Genomic DNA, 18,434 nt, shown 5'->3' with positions numbered 1-18,434 from the left:
CACAGGAGACCAGACCATCAGCAGATCAGGATCAGTTCACTGAGACTGAAAAGCAGCTTCACCAGCCAAAGTTCTGCAGTAGAAAAGACCAAATGTTTGAATGTTTGAAAGCAGCAGAGGTGACGACGTCCTGACCTTTATTCTTCGGTGAAGACGCTGGATCCAACAGTTCCCACAATGCAACTGCACTCCATCTCTTACTGTACTATAGACTGACCTTGAGGAGAAACCGTGGGATGCACCTTTAATGAAGACGTCAGCACACAGACAGTGTTCTTCCTCTTTTTTAATAAAGGCATTATCATATCTTATATTTTGGTGGTACAGAGTTCAAGTTTTTATAAATTTGGTTCACAGAAGAATCACATGTTAAACTGAGCAAACTTCCCTAGATGAGAAAATCTTTAAAAAGTGGCTTAAATAAAGGTACAGTACAAAAATAAGTGGGTTTATCACAAAGTGTGTGTGTTTTTGTCTGAGGAAAGTACAGTGGCACAGCATGTTTCTGGTAGAAAAAATAAAATAAAAAAGCTCCTCCTTTTTTGTTGTTTGTTTTGCAGCAGTCAGCTGATTAGAAAACGATACATTCACTGGCTTCTTCGTCCCACTGGCAGAAGGCACTACAGAGCAGACTTGGATCAACCAGCACTTGCACATATGGCTTGTTTTTGTCGGACCGTCTGCCCACAGAGTCACGGAGTACGGACATGTGCTGATGGAGGTTCACACAAACACGACAACTGTTTGTAACTGCTAACTGATCCAAGCTTGAGAGGGAGTTCAGGTTTATTCAGAACCAGCAGGAAGTGCCCTGAAAACAAACCACATGCACTCGGAGGTTTCTTCAGCTCCACGTCTGAAGCTCAGAGTCACACTGAGCTCATCTACTGCGTCAGTCCTGCGTCTTTAGCCATGCTGTAGAAGATTCCTCTCTGTGATATGAGGTTTGCCGGAGTATCGAACTCTGCCACCTCTCCCTTGTCCAGCACCAGGACTCTGCAGGAGGACAGAGGACACAGTCAGAGTCTGGACAGGTCTCAGGAGAGAGAAGGAGACAGTTTCTGTTTGTGTAGAGTGTAGTGTGTTTGATTCTGGCTTTGCAGGATCTACAGGTCACATTCACACAGTATCCACATTAAAAATGAATGTCTCTAAAACCATGTGATGCTCCTGTCAGACTCAGGATTAGCAACGTTGTTGGGTTTAAGTTTCGTCAGAACTGAGCCACAACGTGAGAGAAGACGAACCAGCTGATCGTATGATGATGATGAAGTGATGAAGACACTGCTGCTCTAGTCTTAGAGGTTTTTTTAAACACAAACTACAGCGCTTCTTTACAGAGCTGCGCTGACTCAGTGTTTGATATAACTGAGGACATTAAGGCATAAGACAGTGAACATCATTTATACATCAACATTCAGTTTTTAGTGAGGACGTTTTAATGAAACTGTGTTGGACTAATTTTGTCTTCATCTGCATTTTCTACTTCAGCTTCAGCTGTGATGTCATCAATATCCCACAATGCTTTCTGACGATGCCGGACAAGAGATTTCTAACCTTGTGTAATCCATGACTGTGTTGAGTCTGTGTGCGATGGTGAAGACGGTGCAGTCTTCAAACTGAGTCCTGATGGTGGACTGGATGAGATCGTCTGTCTCCAGGTCGATAGCAGCCGTAGCTTCATCCAGGACGAGGATCCTCGTTTTCCTCAGGAGAGCTCGAGCCAAACACACCAGCTGCCTCTGACCCACACTGGAGACAATACAGGTCACAACAGGTCACAGCAGGTCACATCACTGCAGACAAGCCTTCCTGAGGTCTGTGTGGTAACAGAACCCACCTGAGATTCTCTCCTCCCTCTGAACACTCCAGGTCCAGCTTCGATGGCTGGTTGCTGACAAACTTGTGGAGGTGAGAATGTTCCAGAGCTTTCCACACCTCTTCATCACTACACTGCTCAAAGGGGTCAAGGTTCATCCTCAGTGTCCCCGAGAACAGCACCGGCTCCTGTGACAGAGAACAGCTGTGAGGTTGACACCCCCTGTCCTGAGGACATCCAGTTACAGAGGCACGGTCTGACAGTGACCAACAGCTGATGTGGATCAAAGTCCTTCCTGTGTAAATGATTCTCCTACAGAAATCAGGTCTTCGTGGTTATTTTAGGTCTTTTCATACATGACAACATGTGGAAAAATAATTAAAGCTGTAGTCATGTGCTGAGGTCGCGCGCGCGTGCGTGCGTGCGTGTGTGGTTACCTGTGGAATGATGGTGAGTTTGGACCTCAGGTCGTGCAGACCTATCTCAGCTATCTTCACCTTGTCGATGGTGATCTCTCCTGCAGCAGCCTCCAGCAGCCTGAAGAGGCAGAGCGTCATGGAGGACTTCCCAGCTCCTGTACGACCCACGATACCAATCTGTACACACACACACACACATACACACACAGGCCTGATTAGTGAAGTGGTTTTGTTGACCCAGGATGCCTTACTGACGGCCTCTCCACACCCTCCCCACCTTCTCTCCTCCCTTGACGCTCAGTGTCAGGTTCCTCAGGACGAGGTCCAGTCCCTCTCGGTACCGAACACTGTAGTCCTGGAACTGCACATTGCCCTCCATGGGCCATTCAGGAGGGGGCTTCTTGTCCTCCACCTCCCAGGGGGCCTGTGAAGACAAGCGCAGCATTTCTGACGAGGAGAAAGCTCTGAACAACTCATTAGCCTGTTTGGCTTTTCACACAGCTGATGTGTTCCTCACTCTGAGAACCCGAGCTGCTCATCTGTGTGAGAACAGTCACTCAGAGCTGCCAAACATTTACTTCACCTCTGGGACAAACTGATGCTCACTAACAACTATACCAGTTATGGAAGGGCACTCACTGTGACTGCAGCTGAGAAAGTACACTGTGTGCAGTGTAAGTGCCCTGTTAATCTTGTGTAACACAGGGGCCCATGTTGGCACCAGGTAATCTAATATTTCTGGATCTAGTTATAGTTTATAGGTCAGGACTTGGCAGCTGGACAATTTTTCAGAATGTAAGTAAATTCCTCCTTTTTACCAGCAGCGTGAAGCCAACACTGTTTTACTCCTGAAAGCAAACACATGCACAGTCCACCTGAAGCTTCCGTGGATATTAGAGACACATTCTTCATAACATACCTCCGTCTTGGTCTCAGAATATTCCTTCACTCTCTCCACCGCTACTATGTTGCTTTCCAGATCTGAAGTCATTCGCACCATCCAGTTCAGAGACATGGTCACCTACAGGAACAACACAGGCTTTAAAGTGACCCTCGCAACGGGTGTTAGAGCACCACAGGGTACTACTGCTGTCGGCAGGGGTGGGTGGGAAAACTGTGCAGTAGTTCAAAATACCCACATATTGAATGAGCTGTAAGTGCTTTTTGCCTAATTTAGCCCTAATTTGGATAAACGGTCGAGGCAGCAGAACAAACGTTGCTTCTTCACAACAGTATTTATTTAGAGCCATGTTTCTGGCAGCCTGTCTTTTTACCTCTATTTTAGTATTAAACACTCCACCTTGTTCACTAGCTAGTCGCTAACTTTCTGTCATTTGGTGTTGGTGTGGTTGTGTACAGGAAGTTTATCAGAGCCTTTCTGCTCAAAAGAAAGAGCTGAGTTTGTGGCTGGAAAACCAAGATAAGGAGCTAAAAGAGGCTAAAAGACACAAGTCTGGTGATAACCCAGTGTCAGTTGTCACCATGAGGGACCCGTTCAAGCCTGTAGTCATGTCTCCCATCATTAATATAAAAACATTTATGAGTTCAACTTCAACCATTTAAAATATAATATTGACTGGATGCTACATTTTAAACTATGAGTCATTAGTGATAACACACATATATAATAAACCAACTTCGCTAACAGAGTAAATGAAACAGCTGAATCATCTGATCATACTGCAGCAGTGTGTTCGTAGTGTACCTGCAGAGCGTAGGACACAGACAGACCCACAAGGCCGGGATTCAGGTTCTCCTTTCCAGTCACAGCAAACAGAGCAGCAAACAGCACAATGCAGTTCCCAATGAACTCAATCCGCACTCCGAGCCACCTGTGTGACAGAGTTACAGCAGAGTTACAGGTGAGAAGAGGCCTGAGCAACAGGAGAACGTAGGAACTCAGTTTATGGTATAAATATCAAACTAGAAGATAAATTAACAGAGTCACATTTCATCTTCAAGCAAACTGTCCTTCTGATCACACCCCACATCTCACTGCTGGGCTCTGATTATTGATTGAAGACATCTGCAGTAGCTTCACTGTTCACTGTGGTCTGTTGATTTCTTCTTCACATCAATGTCTCGTATAGAAACACATTTTCTGTCACGATGGAATTAATTATTGAAAGCTCTTTTCTTGACAGACATCTTTACATGTCATAGCAGAAGAAGCACAATAACAACACTAATGTTACCAGTAACATTAATGAGGCTGTATAACCTTTAGATGAGCTGACTCACTGGTACGACTCCCAGAGACACATGGAACAGAACCAGTGTTGATGGTTTTAATAACATCTGAGCTTTTCCTGCACTGACCAGTAAAAACATCGACTGTGAAACGATCTGATAAAGAAGCAATGTGCTGTAAGAGCTGTGTAACTTGTGTGTTTACTGCACAGTGTGTAACACTGAGTGAAATCATATTGAGCTGCTGTGTGTGGGTCTGTGCTTTGTCAGTTGTTCAGCTGTGAGACTCTGTTTGTTCAGTGAAACGTGTCAGCAGCTGTGTTCCAGTGTGGAAATGTTTTCATTTTCTTCTGCCTTTCACCTTCTCCACTCAGCCACTGGTTTGAAGTGACTCACAGTTTACTTTAGCAAAGTGATTATGTGTGTTTCCCAAAACCTCCCACACCTTCACACCAGTGGCTGCACACACACAGAGAAGAGACAAACAACACTGGAACACAGCAGCTGTTCTGCTGAGCTGAAACAGGACACCTACCTGTTGGACACTATACCAGGGTAGTAACTCTTTTGGTTCTCATCCACTTTCATATCACTCATCAGAACAAAGGCAGAGTGTCTGCCATAGGCTCGGATTACACTCGAGCCAGTGACGGTCTCAGAGAAATGGGAGTATATGGGAGAGCGGCTGACCGACTCCAGGCGCTTTAGCTGCCGAGATGTGGCAACGTAAAATCTCTACAGGTATTGAGGGGGAAAGAAACACAACATTAAGACCAAACAATAAATCACAATGTTCAGATATTCAAAAAATCATTATGATACACACAGACACCCACACACACACAGTCGCAAGCACTCTGAGTAATAAAGAAAGCATGTTTGAACAAACCACCTGCAGTGTGTGATAGTCCTCTGCTCTGTTGATTCGCTGCCAGCTAATGTTACACAAGCTCCTCACAGGTGGTGATTTCCAAACTTACATGCAGATCAGCTCACCTGCATTAACCTCAGAATGAGCATGTACGTGACTGTATAATTTATTATCATCACAAAAATACATTATTATTATTATTATTACTGCATAATAACTTCATCCATGTTTTCCACAAGGCCCAGAGGACTGGTGAGTTTCAACTGCAGGTGTTTTGTTTTTCATTAAAAATCTGATTTACAGGCTATTAAATGCAGTTATTTTGAAAATGCTAAAAGCTTGAAGCAGCAGATCTATTTCCCTGAGTACATGTGTTCAATCATGTAGTTAGAGTGAAGCCCCTCCCACAGTATGATTAGACACCAATGATGCAGCAGACACAGACCGTGCAGGATGGAGGCCATGACAAAGCCAGAGGAATAATATGAGCTTCTGTTAGTGCTGGTTTATATTAGTATATTTGGAGGTCAGGTTGGTAGAAAAGCAGTGAGCACAAAGACCCTAAACGCCTCATGAATCCCTGCTCTATCATCATTAACCTGTACACATTAGTGTATGTGTAGGTGATGCTGCATGTTTACCATCCTTTAGGCTGAAACTAAACCTACAGAGGTGGCAGCTGTCAGAACACAGTGTTACACTGAATGTGCGACTGTTTGATGGACTGAAACTGTTTGTTTGACTGAATGTTTGTGGGTTGATTGGTTTATGAGATTGTGTCCGATCTTTCCTCAGGGTGATTAAAGGGGTACTCCAGCCATTCAGTACGTCTCTTCCACAAAATTGGAGGAATCACAAGTGTGAAAGTAAAATATTATGAAGCACGAAGGTTCATCATTTATTCAGTCTATGGTACAAAAATACCTTTTCATTTTAAAACAATCTATCTCTGTCCAGACGAACACTTTAGCTCCGTATCACAAATAATCTGCGTCCATACTAACACACCTGAAAACACATATCATGACCTTTAACATACACTGGGCACATGTGTGCTTGTCCAAACAGGAAGCAGATTGTCTACTCTGCAGCTGATTGCTGAGTTTCAGAAATACCCACCCAGCACTGGGAAGCCACAGTATGATTTGGGTCTGATCAGGGACACCACCTGATGCAGGGGGAGGTATGACTCCATCACTGAGTAAATCTAATTATTGCTCCACCTTCAACATCTCTATGTCGCTCTACCTCACTGTAGGCGAGGCTGTTTGCTGCTGTTCCCTCCAAGCCAGCAACAACTTTCTTTTCTGTGCCTGGTGATGTAAAGTGATTCTCTGTGAATATTCTGGTGGTTGGCTTGTATGTTCCACATCTGAGATAAAACTCCCGGTTTAAGCATTTGGCCTCACAGAGGCATAAAGCACTGCAAGAAAAACTGCAGCTGGTGAAAGGACCACTTGGGTCAAGAGATATCAGAAAGACAAACAGCAGGAAGTTGGCAGAGACAGAATTTAAGCAGAGCTGTCGACGCCTGAACCCGTGTGAGGTGTTGTCCTTCTTAGGACGTACAGGCTCCTGCAGAGAGTGGATCTGTGATTATGATAAAGAGGCTCAGCTGCTTTCTGACCTGGACTCACTGCACATGACTCAGTGACCTGGACTAACTGCACATGACTCAGTGACCTGTAACCTGGACTCACTGCACATGATGACCACATCAGGGTAGGTTGACAGCAGTAGCTGTCCTCCCTGTTGTCCTGTTGGAGAACCGCAACATGTTCATACACTCAGCAGATTGGGAAACAGTAAATGAGATTTGATTCATTTATCTTAAATCAAACATGTTTTATTGGTTGGTGTTGGTTGATTTTCAATGATGGGAGCCACATTAATGTTACATTACCTTTTATGTTGTTATCATGTTGCTGTAACATTAGCCCACTGCACCATTAGGGCATTGTTTAGGTGAATATCAAAGAACAAGAGCAGAAACCCTCAGTGGCCAAAACTTAGCCTGCGGTTTGTAAAAACCCGGTCAGGGTCTGTGGTGGATGCAGCAGGGGATGAAGGGAATTAAGTGTGGTCTTGATGGACGTGAATCAATGTTAGATGATTCAGAAAATGAACCAATCATGGCAGGCTTTTTAAAGAACACACGTCTTAAACTTTGGGCTTGGTGTGAGGTATCAGAGTATTTTCAAGCCAAAAGGCGTCAAAGTCATGTGACTCAAGTCCACACCTCTGACACAAAGCATGAAAGTTTATCATTTATTCCCTTATTTGTTCACTTTGTGACTCTCCACGTATGTCTCTGTAATTGTGTTATTCTAAAAACACAACAGGCAGATGGTGTAGTCTCAGCCCATTCCTGGAAGAGGGCTCCTACAAACATGATCTTGTCCTGATGATCTGGTCCTAACAACGTGATCTGGTTCTAACAAACACCTGATGGAGAGGTGCAGCTTCAGTGTGTTGTGTGTTATTTCCTGAGACTTTAATGAAGTAATTTGCACCATACAGGACTGAATAGTTCAAACCAAACAGGAGAGATCCTGACTTTTACTTCCTCATAAGGCTCAAATACACTGGATCCTTTCAAACCCTCAGTTTGTAACCAGGCTGAAAACTCCACAGACAACTTCACAGAACCACAGCCCTCAAGAGCTGAACTTCAGGTGTGGAACAGGTGGAGTGCCCCTTTAACCAGAAGTGACAGCGGAAATATGCCACACTGTGCCACCTACAGGTCAGGTAGAGAAGTGTCACCACTAAACCTACACTGATCAGCTCCTCACCTGAACATAACACAACATGAACACAAAGAACATCATCTTTAAACTGCTCTGAATCAAACGTCCTGATCACATTAATATTTATAAATTATACAGAACACTCACAAATGATTTCCAGTGTTGAGAAAGAAGAATTAGTGCTAGTTTGGGATTTGCTTGAATATTAGTATCAGGTACAAAAAAATAAATCAACACTACTCACAGCAACATTAAGACCTGCTGCTCTGCAGCCCTGAGGTCAGACAGAGCTGCTCAGAGGCAGGAATAACCCGCAGCTGTGGCTGGAAACACATTCATGTTAATGTACTGAGGATGAGTCAGAACTGTGCAGTGGACAGAGGTGATGAAGGCTCTCAGATGAGCAGTGACACATCACTGCAGGTTACTTCTGATTGGATAAGAATGAGATCACACAGTTTATTTCAGCCTCCGGAGCAGCTCTGCCTCTGACGACTGTTTTTTACCAACGTCTCTCTTTATGTTTGATGAAAACATTAAAACTGCTGCTGTAACAAGTGAAGCGAGTGGAGCCGCTACGCACTGACTACACCACTACTGACTACACACTACAGCCATGATTATCACTTCAACCACATGCAACAGTCGAGCAGCACACACTCAACAACACTCTCAGACATGCATGTTGTATTAATGAGTTAGCAGACTTGTTTCCTATTTACCTGGACCCACCAATAGAACACCGTTAATGGGGCTATGACTATGAGGAACATTGGGGTGAGGGCAGAGCATATGAGCAGCACATTCAGTGTGTACCAGAAAGTGCGCATCCATATGTCAATATTTTCAGGGATGTGGGAGTCTATAGCGTCCATGTCTCTGCTGAAGCGGTTCAGTAACCGCCCAGAGGGGGTGCTCTCGAAGAAGGTCTGCGGAGCTCGCAGGACCCCCTGGAGCAGGTTGTGGTGTGTGAGCTTGGCTGCCCGCAGCATACTGTAGGCGCGGCACAACAGGCAGTTAACCAACAACAGCACACCTGCGAGAAAGGGGAGGGGTGGGGGGTGGGGGTCAATGTGACAACACAACAACACCTGTGTTAAATGGATCAGGAGCCGTTCCTCATGTCTGATCAAACAGAACGATCAGCACTGGACTGTGTCTCTAACAGCTGCCGTAGCTCTGATGTTCGTGAGCTCCAGAACAACAGCACAAAATCAGGTCATCATAGTGTGTCAGCACAGGTACAACACAACATCAGGTTATACACCTTCTCCCATCTGCAGGTTCAGATGGTCCATATTTTAATTCTGTACCTCGTATTTAAGGAAGTCTGTTTATCATGGATATACACACACACACACACCCTCAGACCCACTGTGCATCTATCCTAACTCAGGACACACCTGTCCACCGATTAAAATCCAACCTCTTATACAACTCGCCTCAGTAAGTTCTGAGTGTGTGACAGAAGAATCTACTTCTACAGCTGAAATTAAATCAAACCTAAAACGTGAAGAATTAAACCTTGATCTGACCAGTTAACTGGTGACAGTGACTGGTGTAGTTCCTGGAACTAATCTAGACCCAGTTCCAGGTCTGGGTCCAGCCCCAGGGACCTGCTCCACCACTAGAGGGAGGTTGTGGTTAACTGAAGACAGTGATGGTTCTGTCAGATCAGGGTTTGTAAGCAGACGGTCTCAGAGTCATGTGACCGTGTGTTTATGAGTGTGAGGAAGGGTGTTGCGGCGGGCGGCGGGCGGCGGGCTGCGGGCGGAACAGAAGGTGTTTCAGCTGCGGAGAGAGCAAAGTGAATTTAAGATTGAGAATAAAGATAACGACAGCGGCAGAGGCTGGTTGCGGACATCATCACAGGCTGCAGAGAGACAGAGGCCCAAACTGAAGGTTAAAAAGCTGCTGCGCCAACGTGCAAGCGACATGCCATTCCAGGAACAGGAAGAGTGACACAGGAAGGAGGAGCAGGAGGAGGTCTGGCACACGAGCAACATTTCTCCTCCGTACCTGGACAAAGACGTATATGAAAGCCAGCGGCACTATGACAACGGCAAAGATGGGTGTGCTGGAAACGATAACTATCATGGTGGAAAGAGAAACGAAGAAGGTGCCCAGGAACATGAGCACGGTGGCTGGCAGAGCCTCGTCGATCACGTAGATGTCCTTGGAAAAGCGGTTGATGACGCGTCCTATAGGCGTGGTGTCAAAGAAAGACTGAGGTGTGTGAAGCTTGTTGGTGAGCAGGTTATGGTGCAGCTTCCGGGCTGCGCCGATGTTCCCCATGGCTAGAGTGAAGGAAGAGATCATGACCAGGATACCTGGGATAGGAGGTGAACCGGAGGAGGAGGAGGAGGAGGAGGAGATAGTAAAGAGAAAGGTTTATTATGGGATGAGAAAGAAATGGCAATACTGTCGACACAGGCGGCGTCTGTCCTGAAGGAAACAGCTGACTGAAAAAGAACACTGAGCATCACATCCACAGACCTGATGCTTCACACCAACACAACAACAACAACAACAACAACACATGACCGGTCGGTCAGACACACAGCCGCTCCTCCTGGTCTCCACTTTGAGACCTTTGAGGAACAGGACACTGTGTGGGTGGAGGAGGTGGAGGCAGCGTGTGCACCATATGGAGGTAAAGGTCTTTCTCTGAATAACTTCAGCACATTAAAACTGGACCTTTCTACACAACACCAGGACCATAAGAATGAATGAGCTTTGACCATCTTACCTTGTGCAATGCCCAGTGCTGCGTACACCCCCACCCTCATGTCAACATTCTCCTTGGTCTGATTCCTCGAGGCGTCGTTGGTCCACTGGCTGAGCCAGATGTTTGCTCCAATGGCGGCGGCACTCTGGCAGCCATACAGGAAACAGATGAGCACTGACAGCAGGGGTCCCACTGCCTTCGCATACTCCAGGTAGACTTTAGTTTTCACCTGGTGAGGAGGGAGGTTGAGTCAAGCTCAAATCACAAAGGTGTAAACATTACGATCATCATTAAGAACAGTGTAATGGTGTGAGAGGAACCGTCCACTGTTTCAGGTCATAAAACTGATAAAGGTTTCTGCAGAACCATCAAATTATCAAATGGTTCCTCGACTCCAGATCAGAACTTTACAAACACAAAACTCTAACTACTACTGTATTTCACTGTATTTCACTGTATTCTACTGCAATTCACTTAGTGTATTTCACTGTATCTTAAAGCACCCGACCCTTTTTTCCTCTCTTGTAGCAGATATCACCTCCACAGTTGTATGCAGTGTTTTATGGGTTGGGGGTCATGTGTTTTTATTTCTTATGATGTGTTATATTGTTACTGTTTGTTGTCCATAAAGTATGGAATCACACATATTGATATTTGGTGGGAGACGGAATGTGTTATGAACATTTCTGTGTCCAGATTTAACTATAATGAATAATGGCTCCTGATGGATAACACTGGGGAACAATTTGAAATAAATTTTCTGTTGAGTTAGATTTTTATGCTGATTAAAACTAAAATTGGCATGCTGATTCCAAAATTGCAGTCAGTTTTTTTCTAGCACATCAAGTGTTTTCTCCACAGCTCACCCTCCAGATAAGCAAAGTTCCACTGATCAGCTGTAGTAAGACTTGCCAGCTGATTACAATTGGACTCATCAACAGCTACGTGGCAACTTGTTTGTGCAGTCACAATGAGACAGTGTGGTGAGAGGTGTGTGCAGCTCCCAATAGGTCAGTACTATCAATATCTGCAAACAGAAAGCTGGCATAGTAGGAATTAAGAGGATTTGTTCTGGCTTTTCTCTTAACCTTGTAACCGTGGGCATACCGTTGTAAGTTCTATTTTGTTTTATGCTGTTTTTTTAGTTTTCAAAGCTTGTAACTATTCCATCTTAGTACAGTATTTTTCATATGTTTTAAGAAAACGGGGATCCTATAGTTCAAAAACTTGACGTGATAGAGAAAAACTGAGATCAGTTTTGGATTCCGCACCCAAAAATTAGTTAAAAACAGCTGTCAGACCTAACTCAACAAAAATTGTGTTCCCCAGTGTAATTAGAACATGTTACTGTTACACGTGATTCCTGTTGATGGATTTGGGACGATCAACTCAGTTTTATTCTGATAGAACCAGATTCTATCTGTGTCAACTTTAGACTTTAGAATAAAAACCTGGAGCCTCAGAGTAAAAAGGCAAAATGAAAATGTTAAAGGACAATTAAAGCTCTTTGAACGATAAGACACTGAACAGAGACAGAGTGCTGGACTGACCCTGCCTGTCTCTGTGCTCTCTGTCTGGATCAGCTTCTCCACCTCACGTGGTTTCTTCTTCTCTTGCGGCTCTGAGTGTCTCCTCTGGCTGCAGCCATGTCTCCTCACTGAGCGACACCTGGTGTTGTCTCCGTCTGCTGAGATGATGCTGATCTGCCTGTGACAGTGAGAGAGGGAATAAACTCACCTCAGTGTTTCTCTAATAATTTAGCAGCTGTAATTGTTTGATGCTGACATGATCCCAACAGGAGACTTGTTCTAATTCATTCTACTTGTTTTATTTGACAGTGGTCATTTCATGTTTAGGTCATGTTTCATAAAGTTCAAAGTGTTTACAGAGCTGATCTCTGTCTCTGATCTGAGAGTCCGTCACTTCTCGGTCTGGGGAGATGAGCAGGTTTTCAGGTTGTGTTTTTATTTCTTTGAAATATTTCTGATACCTGATGAAGTTTCTCTTGGCTTCATTGATCCCTGGTTCGTTGTCCACCATATCTGTGTGGTTGCTAAGGGCGTCGTCAGGGAACAACGCCTCATCTTCAATCAACTCCTCTGTGAAAGAGAGAAACAGTTTGATATACTGTGAACAAACAGGCTTGGTGCTGATGTGAGCTGAGGTAGAGGAGGAGGAAGCAGAGCTCCACCTATGGCCTCGTCCTCCTCCACGATGTCCTCCAGGGCGTAGTTCCTGAGGAACTCTGCGAAGGCCCCGTTCTGTTTGAGCAGCTCCTGGTAGGAGCCCATCTCTGACACCCGGCCCTCCACCATCACCATGATGTTGTCCACCTGAGGCAGGAAGCTGATGCCGTGCGTCACCAGAATACGTGTCTGGAGTAAAACAACAAAACACACCTCAGCTGTTATCTAAGAAAACACACACATAAATAACAGTTTTTATTACCAGCAGGATCAGCTCACACAGAAAGCTCTTATCAGAAAGTGGTGTCATAAAGTGATAAGATGCAACTTCCTCTCTGCTAACAACTTCCTCTCCTAAGCCTAACCCTCAAGATAAAGAGCTGTCTCATCCTCATCAGCATGCTAACATGCTAATAATGACAATGCTAACGTGCTAAAGTTTAGCAAGTATAATGTTTACGTCCATCTTGGTTTAGCAGGTAACCACAGCACTGGGTCTCTCTCACCTTTCCCTTCAACACGCCCTCTGGACCGATCAGGTTGTCAAAGATGTGTTTGGACACGTGGGCGTCCACAGCGGACAGCGGGTCGTCCAGCAGGTAGACGTCAGCGTCGCTGTACAGAGCTCGGGCCAGGCTCACCCTCTGTCTCTGGCCACCGGACAGATTGATGCCCTGCAGGTTGAGACATGATCAGAATCACTGTGGAGGACGAATATCCAGGAAACTGAAAACTAAACAGAGCTGACTAAGTAAATGAAGAGAGACTGGAGACGCTCTTCTCCGGTACCTTCTCTCCTATCTCAGTCATGTCTCCTCCAGGCAGCACTTCCAGGTCAGGGGTCAGGGCGCAGGCTTCCAGAACGCAGCGGTACTTCTGCTCATTGTAGGGTTTCCCAAACAGGATGTTGTCCCGCAGGGTGGCGTTCTGTATCCAGGCCTGCTGAGGGACGTACGCTATCGATCCCTGAGGACAACAAAAGTTCCTTTACACCACAAAACACCTCAGTGCTGTCAGGTCACTGAGGGCCTTTCTCTAATGTTACTGTCAGGTTTCAGCTGATCACGTCTTTCTCACGCCACTGATGTTCTCATTGCTGAGGTTCCTCATCCTGCTGCAGTGAGGTTTATGTAACAGAGCCGTTATACATGTAGACAGGAGGGTCAGAGGTCATAGCTCAACACTAGAGATTAGCTCAGTTTGACATGAAGACTGGAAACTGTCAAAGTTAAATAAATCACTCACCAGCACATCTACATCTCCAACAGTTCACACATCATGACTCATCTGTTCAATCTAAAACTCTTCAGACGACAAATCTGCAAATCTGCAACTGTTAATTTTATTATATTTTCTATTTTTTATCTTAAACTTGTTTCCTGATTGTATTTTTCTTTCTCCTTTATTTTTATCTGTGTCTGAGAGACTAAAGTTTACACTGACTAAAAACACTCTGAACTGCACTGACCATTCATCCTCTCTCTACAGTTCCTGTGTGTTAACCTGTGATGTGAGGACATATAAACAGAGTCAGTCTTTGTTTACACGTCCTCACATGCACTGATTCATTCCCTCTCTTCTCTTCTTTTCACACTTGGTGCCAATATTAAAGGACCTGGAGTCAGAATGAACCTGTTTACATCTGCATTGACCTCTAATGTTTATCTGCCTCTCATCTGTCTCAAAATAACCACTTCACACAGGGACACAGACAGTTAAAGAGCCTCTGATGAAGATCAGCTGTTTCACCTGGTTCACGTCCACATGATGTTTATATAATAAAGACACATGATGAGTGAAATAATCAGTCGACACCATGACTGAGTGTTTCCACCTTGAACCAATGACTCATAAAAACTCATAAAAACAGATTCAGACAGTCAGGTTTCATACGTCATAGCACCTCAGGAACCAATCCTGTCAACTTGTGGGGATGGGGGGCGGAGCTAAATACACCTGAAACCTTGTCAGTACAGAGAGCCAGAGTTAGCATTAGCACAACCACTTACACTGTGTCAGCCACTGCCAGTTACAAGCTAACAAACAACATAAACAAATAAAAGATGCTAACTATGCTAACGGTTCTGATCCGTCTGCTAGTCTCTGATTCTGGTCTCAACAGACTCCTCCTCTGAGTCTGGGTCTGACTGAGGCTCCAACATGAGGCTGAGTCTCTCTGATGTTTCCTCCTCTAACATCTTCATCCTCTCTGCTCTGTCACCTGGACACCTGGAGCCAGCAGGTGGTGGGCGGGGCCAAGGTCTGATCCAGGTGTCTCAGTCAGGAAGTCAGCGTAGATGAGCTTCAGACCAGTTTTTATGAAAACATGTGAAACTGAATATGAATCATAGCAGAGGATTTTACAGAGTTTGAAACACTCTGATCTCAGGAAACAGGAACATCACATTAACATTCACTGATTTCTGAGGCAGAAAACAAGTTAACGTTTCAAGAACCAGAGGTTTTAGCTGCTACATGATGCTCACAGTTTTTTTTTTTGTTTTTTTTTTACAGCTTTTTCTCTGAGAATGAGGCTGATGAGAGAAATGAGACAGAACCAAAACAAAGATAAAAAGCTGAGCTGCAGATCTGCCTGATAATTCTCTGTGCATCCATCTCTCCACTGTTAACACGCAGATATTCATCAGTGAAGCTCTGACAGATGCAAAGAAGATAAAAACCTGCCACTTTCTTATCTGTCAAACAGAAGGGGAGGTGAAGTCAGCTGTTCCTGGTCTCTCTCTCTTCTCTCCCCTCTCCTCCCCCTCCCCCTCTTTCTATCTTCCCCTAAACCCAACCGGTCGAGGCAGACGGCCCCCCACCCTGAGCCCGGTTCTGTTGGAGGTTTCTTCCTGTTAAAAGGGAGTTTTTCCTCCCCCCTGTCGCCAAGCGCTTGCTCGTTGTGGGAACTGTTGGGTTTTTCTCTGTAACAAAGTAAGGTCTTGACCTGACCCTGTAAAGTGCCTTGAGATAATGTATATTATGATTTGGCGCTATACAAATAAAATTGAATTGAATTGAATTGAAGTCGTACCCGGATGGAAACCTCTCCCTCCAGTTTTTCCATTTCTCCCAGCAGTGCAGAGATGATGGAGGACTTCCCACAGCCGACGTGGCCCACCACCGCCAGCAGGGAGCCCTGAGGCACCATCACGTTAATGCTACAAACACACAGTAATCAGGTTACAAACATCCTCAGGTGCAGCAACACAGACACGTGACGTGTAAACACACCATGTGACATACTTGTGCAGTACAGGTGGATCCTCTTTAGTCCAGGTGAACTTGCCGTTGACAACAGTGACTGAAAACTCTGTTGAGCAACAAAACATCATGTGAGATTGAAGGGGTGGGAAAAGTGTGAGTGGACAAAAGACTGGAACATTTCTGAGGTGTGAGTCACCCAGTGCTCCAAGCTGCGAGTCACTGGGTGAAGGGTTCAAGGCCACGACTTTCACTACAGCTTGTGGTTCACGAGCCAACACAGAGGAATGATGACACGATGACAGAGCACATTTCACGGAGGTGTCACAGTCTGTTTGGAGGACACGACATCGGAATATGACAGGAAATGACATCAGACATACACCAGACTGACTGAGGACGACACACTGACTCTACCTGTGGCTGTGTTCTTCCTGTCCACTGATTCTGGGTCCAGCTCATCATGACACAGGAAATTCTGGATCCGCTTCAGTGAGACACTGGCCTGAGATGCAGAGTTAACACACAGCCGTCAGTGACTCAGTGACAAACACAGACCGCAGAGGAGGAGGACGAGGAGCGAGGAAGAGGAAGAGCTCCCACCTGGACCATGCTGCTGATGACCTGAGGAAGCATGTTGAGAGGAAACCTGAGGATGTTGAAGAGGGACAGCGACACAAAGGCCTTCTCCGCATCCAGGACGTTGTTCTCATCCACGGTCACGTACACAGCAAACGTCGTCAAGGCAACCTGGAAACACATCAGCACACAGGCGGCTCAGAGGTCGGTCAGTGACGCATCAGTGACCTCATCATCAACAGCTGCTGATACGGATCACATGACAGTTTATCATCACTCCTGATAAAACGTATATGACCAAAAAAATATATTGTTGAGTTCCAGAAGTCCTGACGGCTGGTTTTAAGGCTTAGTTTCTGAATACAGGCTGTGTGCATTTCTCTGTGGACTGAGGCTTTGATACTTTCACAGTATTAATATAGAACCTAGAGCTGCTTTATAATCACAAACACATGGACATCTACCTTTAGACTGTGTGGAGCTTTAAAACCTTTAAAACCTTTCGACTGTGTGGACCTTTAAGAACTTGTAGACTGTGTGGTACCGTCAAATAATACTTTCTGTAAAAGTTGCTGTATGAACTGAAAATGTGATGATATGTTAATTTCACACTTTGTTTCCACTAGTGGCAAAAAACCTCAGTGACTCAGGTTAAACTGAAGCATCTATATGAAGAATAAAGTGTGACCAGAGCAGAGACTCATCATCATGCAGCTTCATGCTGTTTGGTTCTGCTGCACATTCAACTTTGACGTCCTACGTGTCCACAGCACATGAAGGTTTAGTTCCTGTGTCACTGCTGCTGGACATGTGGACTGAACCTACTAGGAACGGGGCGCTGGTCCAGGCCATGGTGGACAGCGCTCCCAGGTAGGCGGTCTTGCGCAGGACGTTGAGCTCCTTCTGCCGGATGGCCAGGACCTTCTCTTTGAAGGAGTTCTCCCAGGCGTACAGCTTCAGGACCTTGATGCCGTTCAGGATCTCGTTCATCAGCTTGATACGTGCGTCCTTGTGCTGCATCTGCTCCACCTGGGAGGGAGGAAGAAGAGGACAAGACGACAAATTGCTCTTTATTTGCAAATGAACAATCTTCAAACCAACCACACAACAAATAGAGAGACACCTCTGCAAAGCAACGGACATTTTAGATAATTATAATATAATTTATAACATCATGTTTGAAAAATCACATTTTAACTGTTCAAAGTGACGACTGATGAAATGAACTATAGAAATAATTCTTCATGTTTAGGAGCCTGATTAGTTTAGAATAATTCTTTTTAATAAAAAACGACAGGTTGGTGTCACTGATGTGGTTCCACTGAAAACCCACAGACAACAACAGGAAGACTCAGTCTGACGAGTCTCACCTGGTAACTCCTGGTCTTCATGGCGATGACGGCGTTAAAAGGGATCAGCATGATCATGACGGCAACTCCAGCCAGAACTGATGGACCCAGGTTCTGTCCAACACACACACAGAGACACACAGAGACACACAGAGACACACAGAGACACACACACACAGATACACAGACAGACACACACACACACACACACACACACACACACACACACACACACACACACACACACACACACAGGAGAAAATCAAAGATCATTCATCACAGATGAGCCTCTGGTCATTAACACGTTCACTGATGACAAACCTCAGACTCTGAGAGGCT

At 45.2% G+C, this 18,434-nt stretch overlaps 1 protein-coding gene across 6 annotated transcripts in view; it reads right to left on the bottom strand.

The window, feature by feature from the left end:
• Nucleotides 1-271: 271 nt before the first annotated feature.
• Nucleotides 272-18,434, bottom strand: part of abcc3 (ATP-binding cassette, sub-family C (CFTR/MRP), member 3) — a 46,404-nt gene continuing 28,241 nt past the window's right edge. The window contains exons 11-31 of one of the 6 annotated variants that reach the window (XM_071473165.1): nt 18,117-18,209; nt 17,572-17,775; nt 16,771-16,917; nt 16,585-16,672; nt 16,210-16,276; nt 15,998-16,124; nt 13,753-13,929; nt 13,470-13,637; nt 12,969-13,152; nt 12,768-12,876; nt 12,328-12,484; nt 10,799-11,006; nt 10,069-10,379; nt 4,964-5,163; nt 3,944-4,070; nt 3,158-3,259; nt 2,516-2,662; nt 2,257-2,415; nt 1,841-2,007; nt 1,558-1,752; nt 272-996 (exon numbers count right to left, since the gene is read on the bottom strand). In XM_071473165.1, the coding sequence (XP_071329266.1) occupies nt 885-996; nt 1,558-1,752; nt 1,841-2,007; nt 2,257-2,415; nt 2,516-2,662; nt 3,158-3,259; nt 3,944-4,070; nt 4,964-5,163; nt 10,069-10,379; nt 10,799-11,006; nt 12,328-12,484; nt 12,768-12,876; nt 12,969-13,152; nt 13,470-13,637; nt 13,753-13,929; nt 15,998-16,124; nt 16,210-16,276; nt 16,585-16,672; nt 16,771-16,917; nt 17,572-17,775; nt 18,117-18,209 (3,249 nt within the window). In that variant the 3' untranslated portion in view covers nt 272-884. Of the gene's footprint in view, nt 997-1,557; nt 1,753-1,840; nt 2,132-2,256; nt 2,416-2,515; nt 2,663-3,157; nt 3,260-3,943; nt 4,071-4,186; nt 4,312-4,959; nt 5,164-8,771; nt 9,086-10,068; nt 10,380-10,798; nt 11,007-12,327; nt 12,485-12,767; nt 12,877-12,968; nt 13,153-13,469; nt 13,638-13,752; nt 13,930-15,997; nt 16,125-16,209; nt 16,277-16,584; nt 16,673-16,770; nt 16,918-17,571; nt 17,776-18,116; nt 18,210-18,434 lie in introns of those variants that run through there. The other 5 variants (XM_071473164.1, XR_011687338.1, XR_011687339.1 and 2 more) reach the window with 5 other exon arrangements.

The sequence above is a fragment of the Trachinotus anak genome, unplaced genomic scaffold, assembly GCF_046630095.1.
Source record: "Trachinotus anak isolate AG129_WGS33_773 ecotype Australia unplaced genomic scaffold, CSIRO_AGI_Tana_v1 ptg000048l, whole genome shotgun sequence".
NCBI classification, from domain to species: Eukaryota; Metazoa; Chordata; class Actinopteri; order Carangiformes; family Carangidae; genus Trachinotus; species Trachinotus anak.
This window is presented reverse-complemented; position numbering and strand designations above follow the sequence as displayed.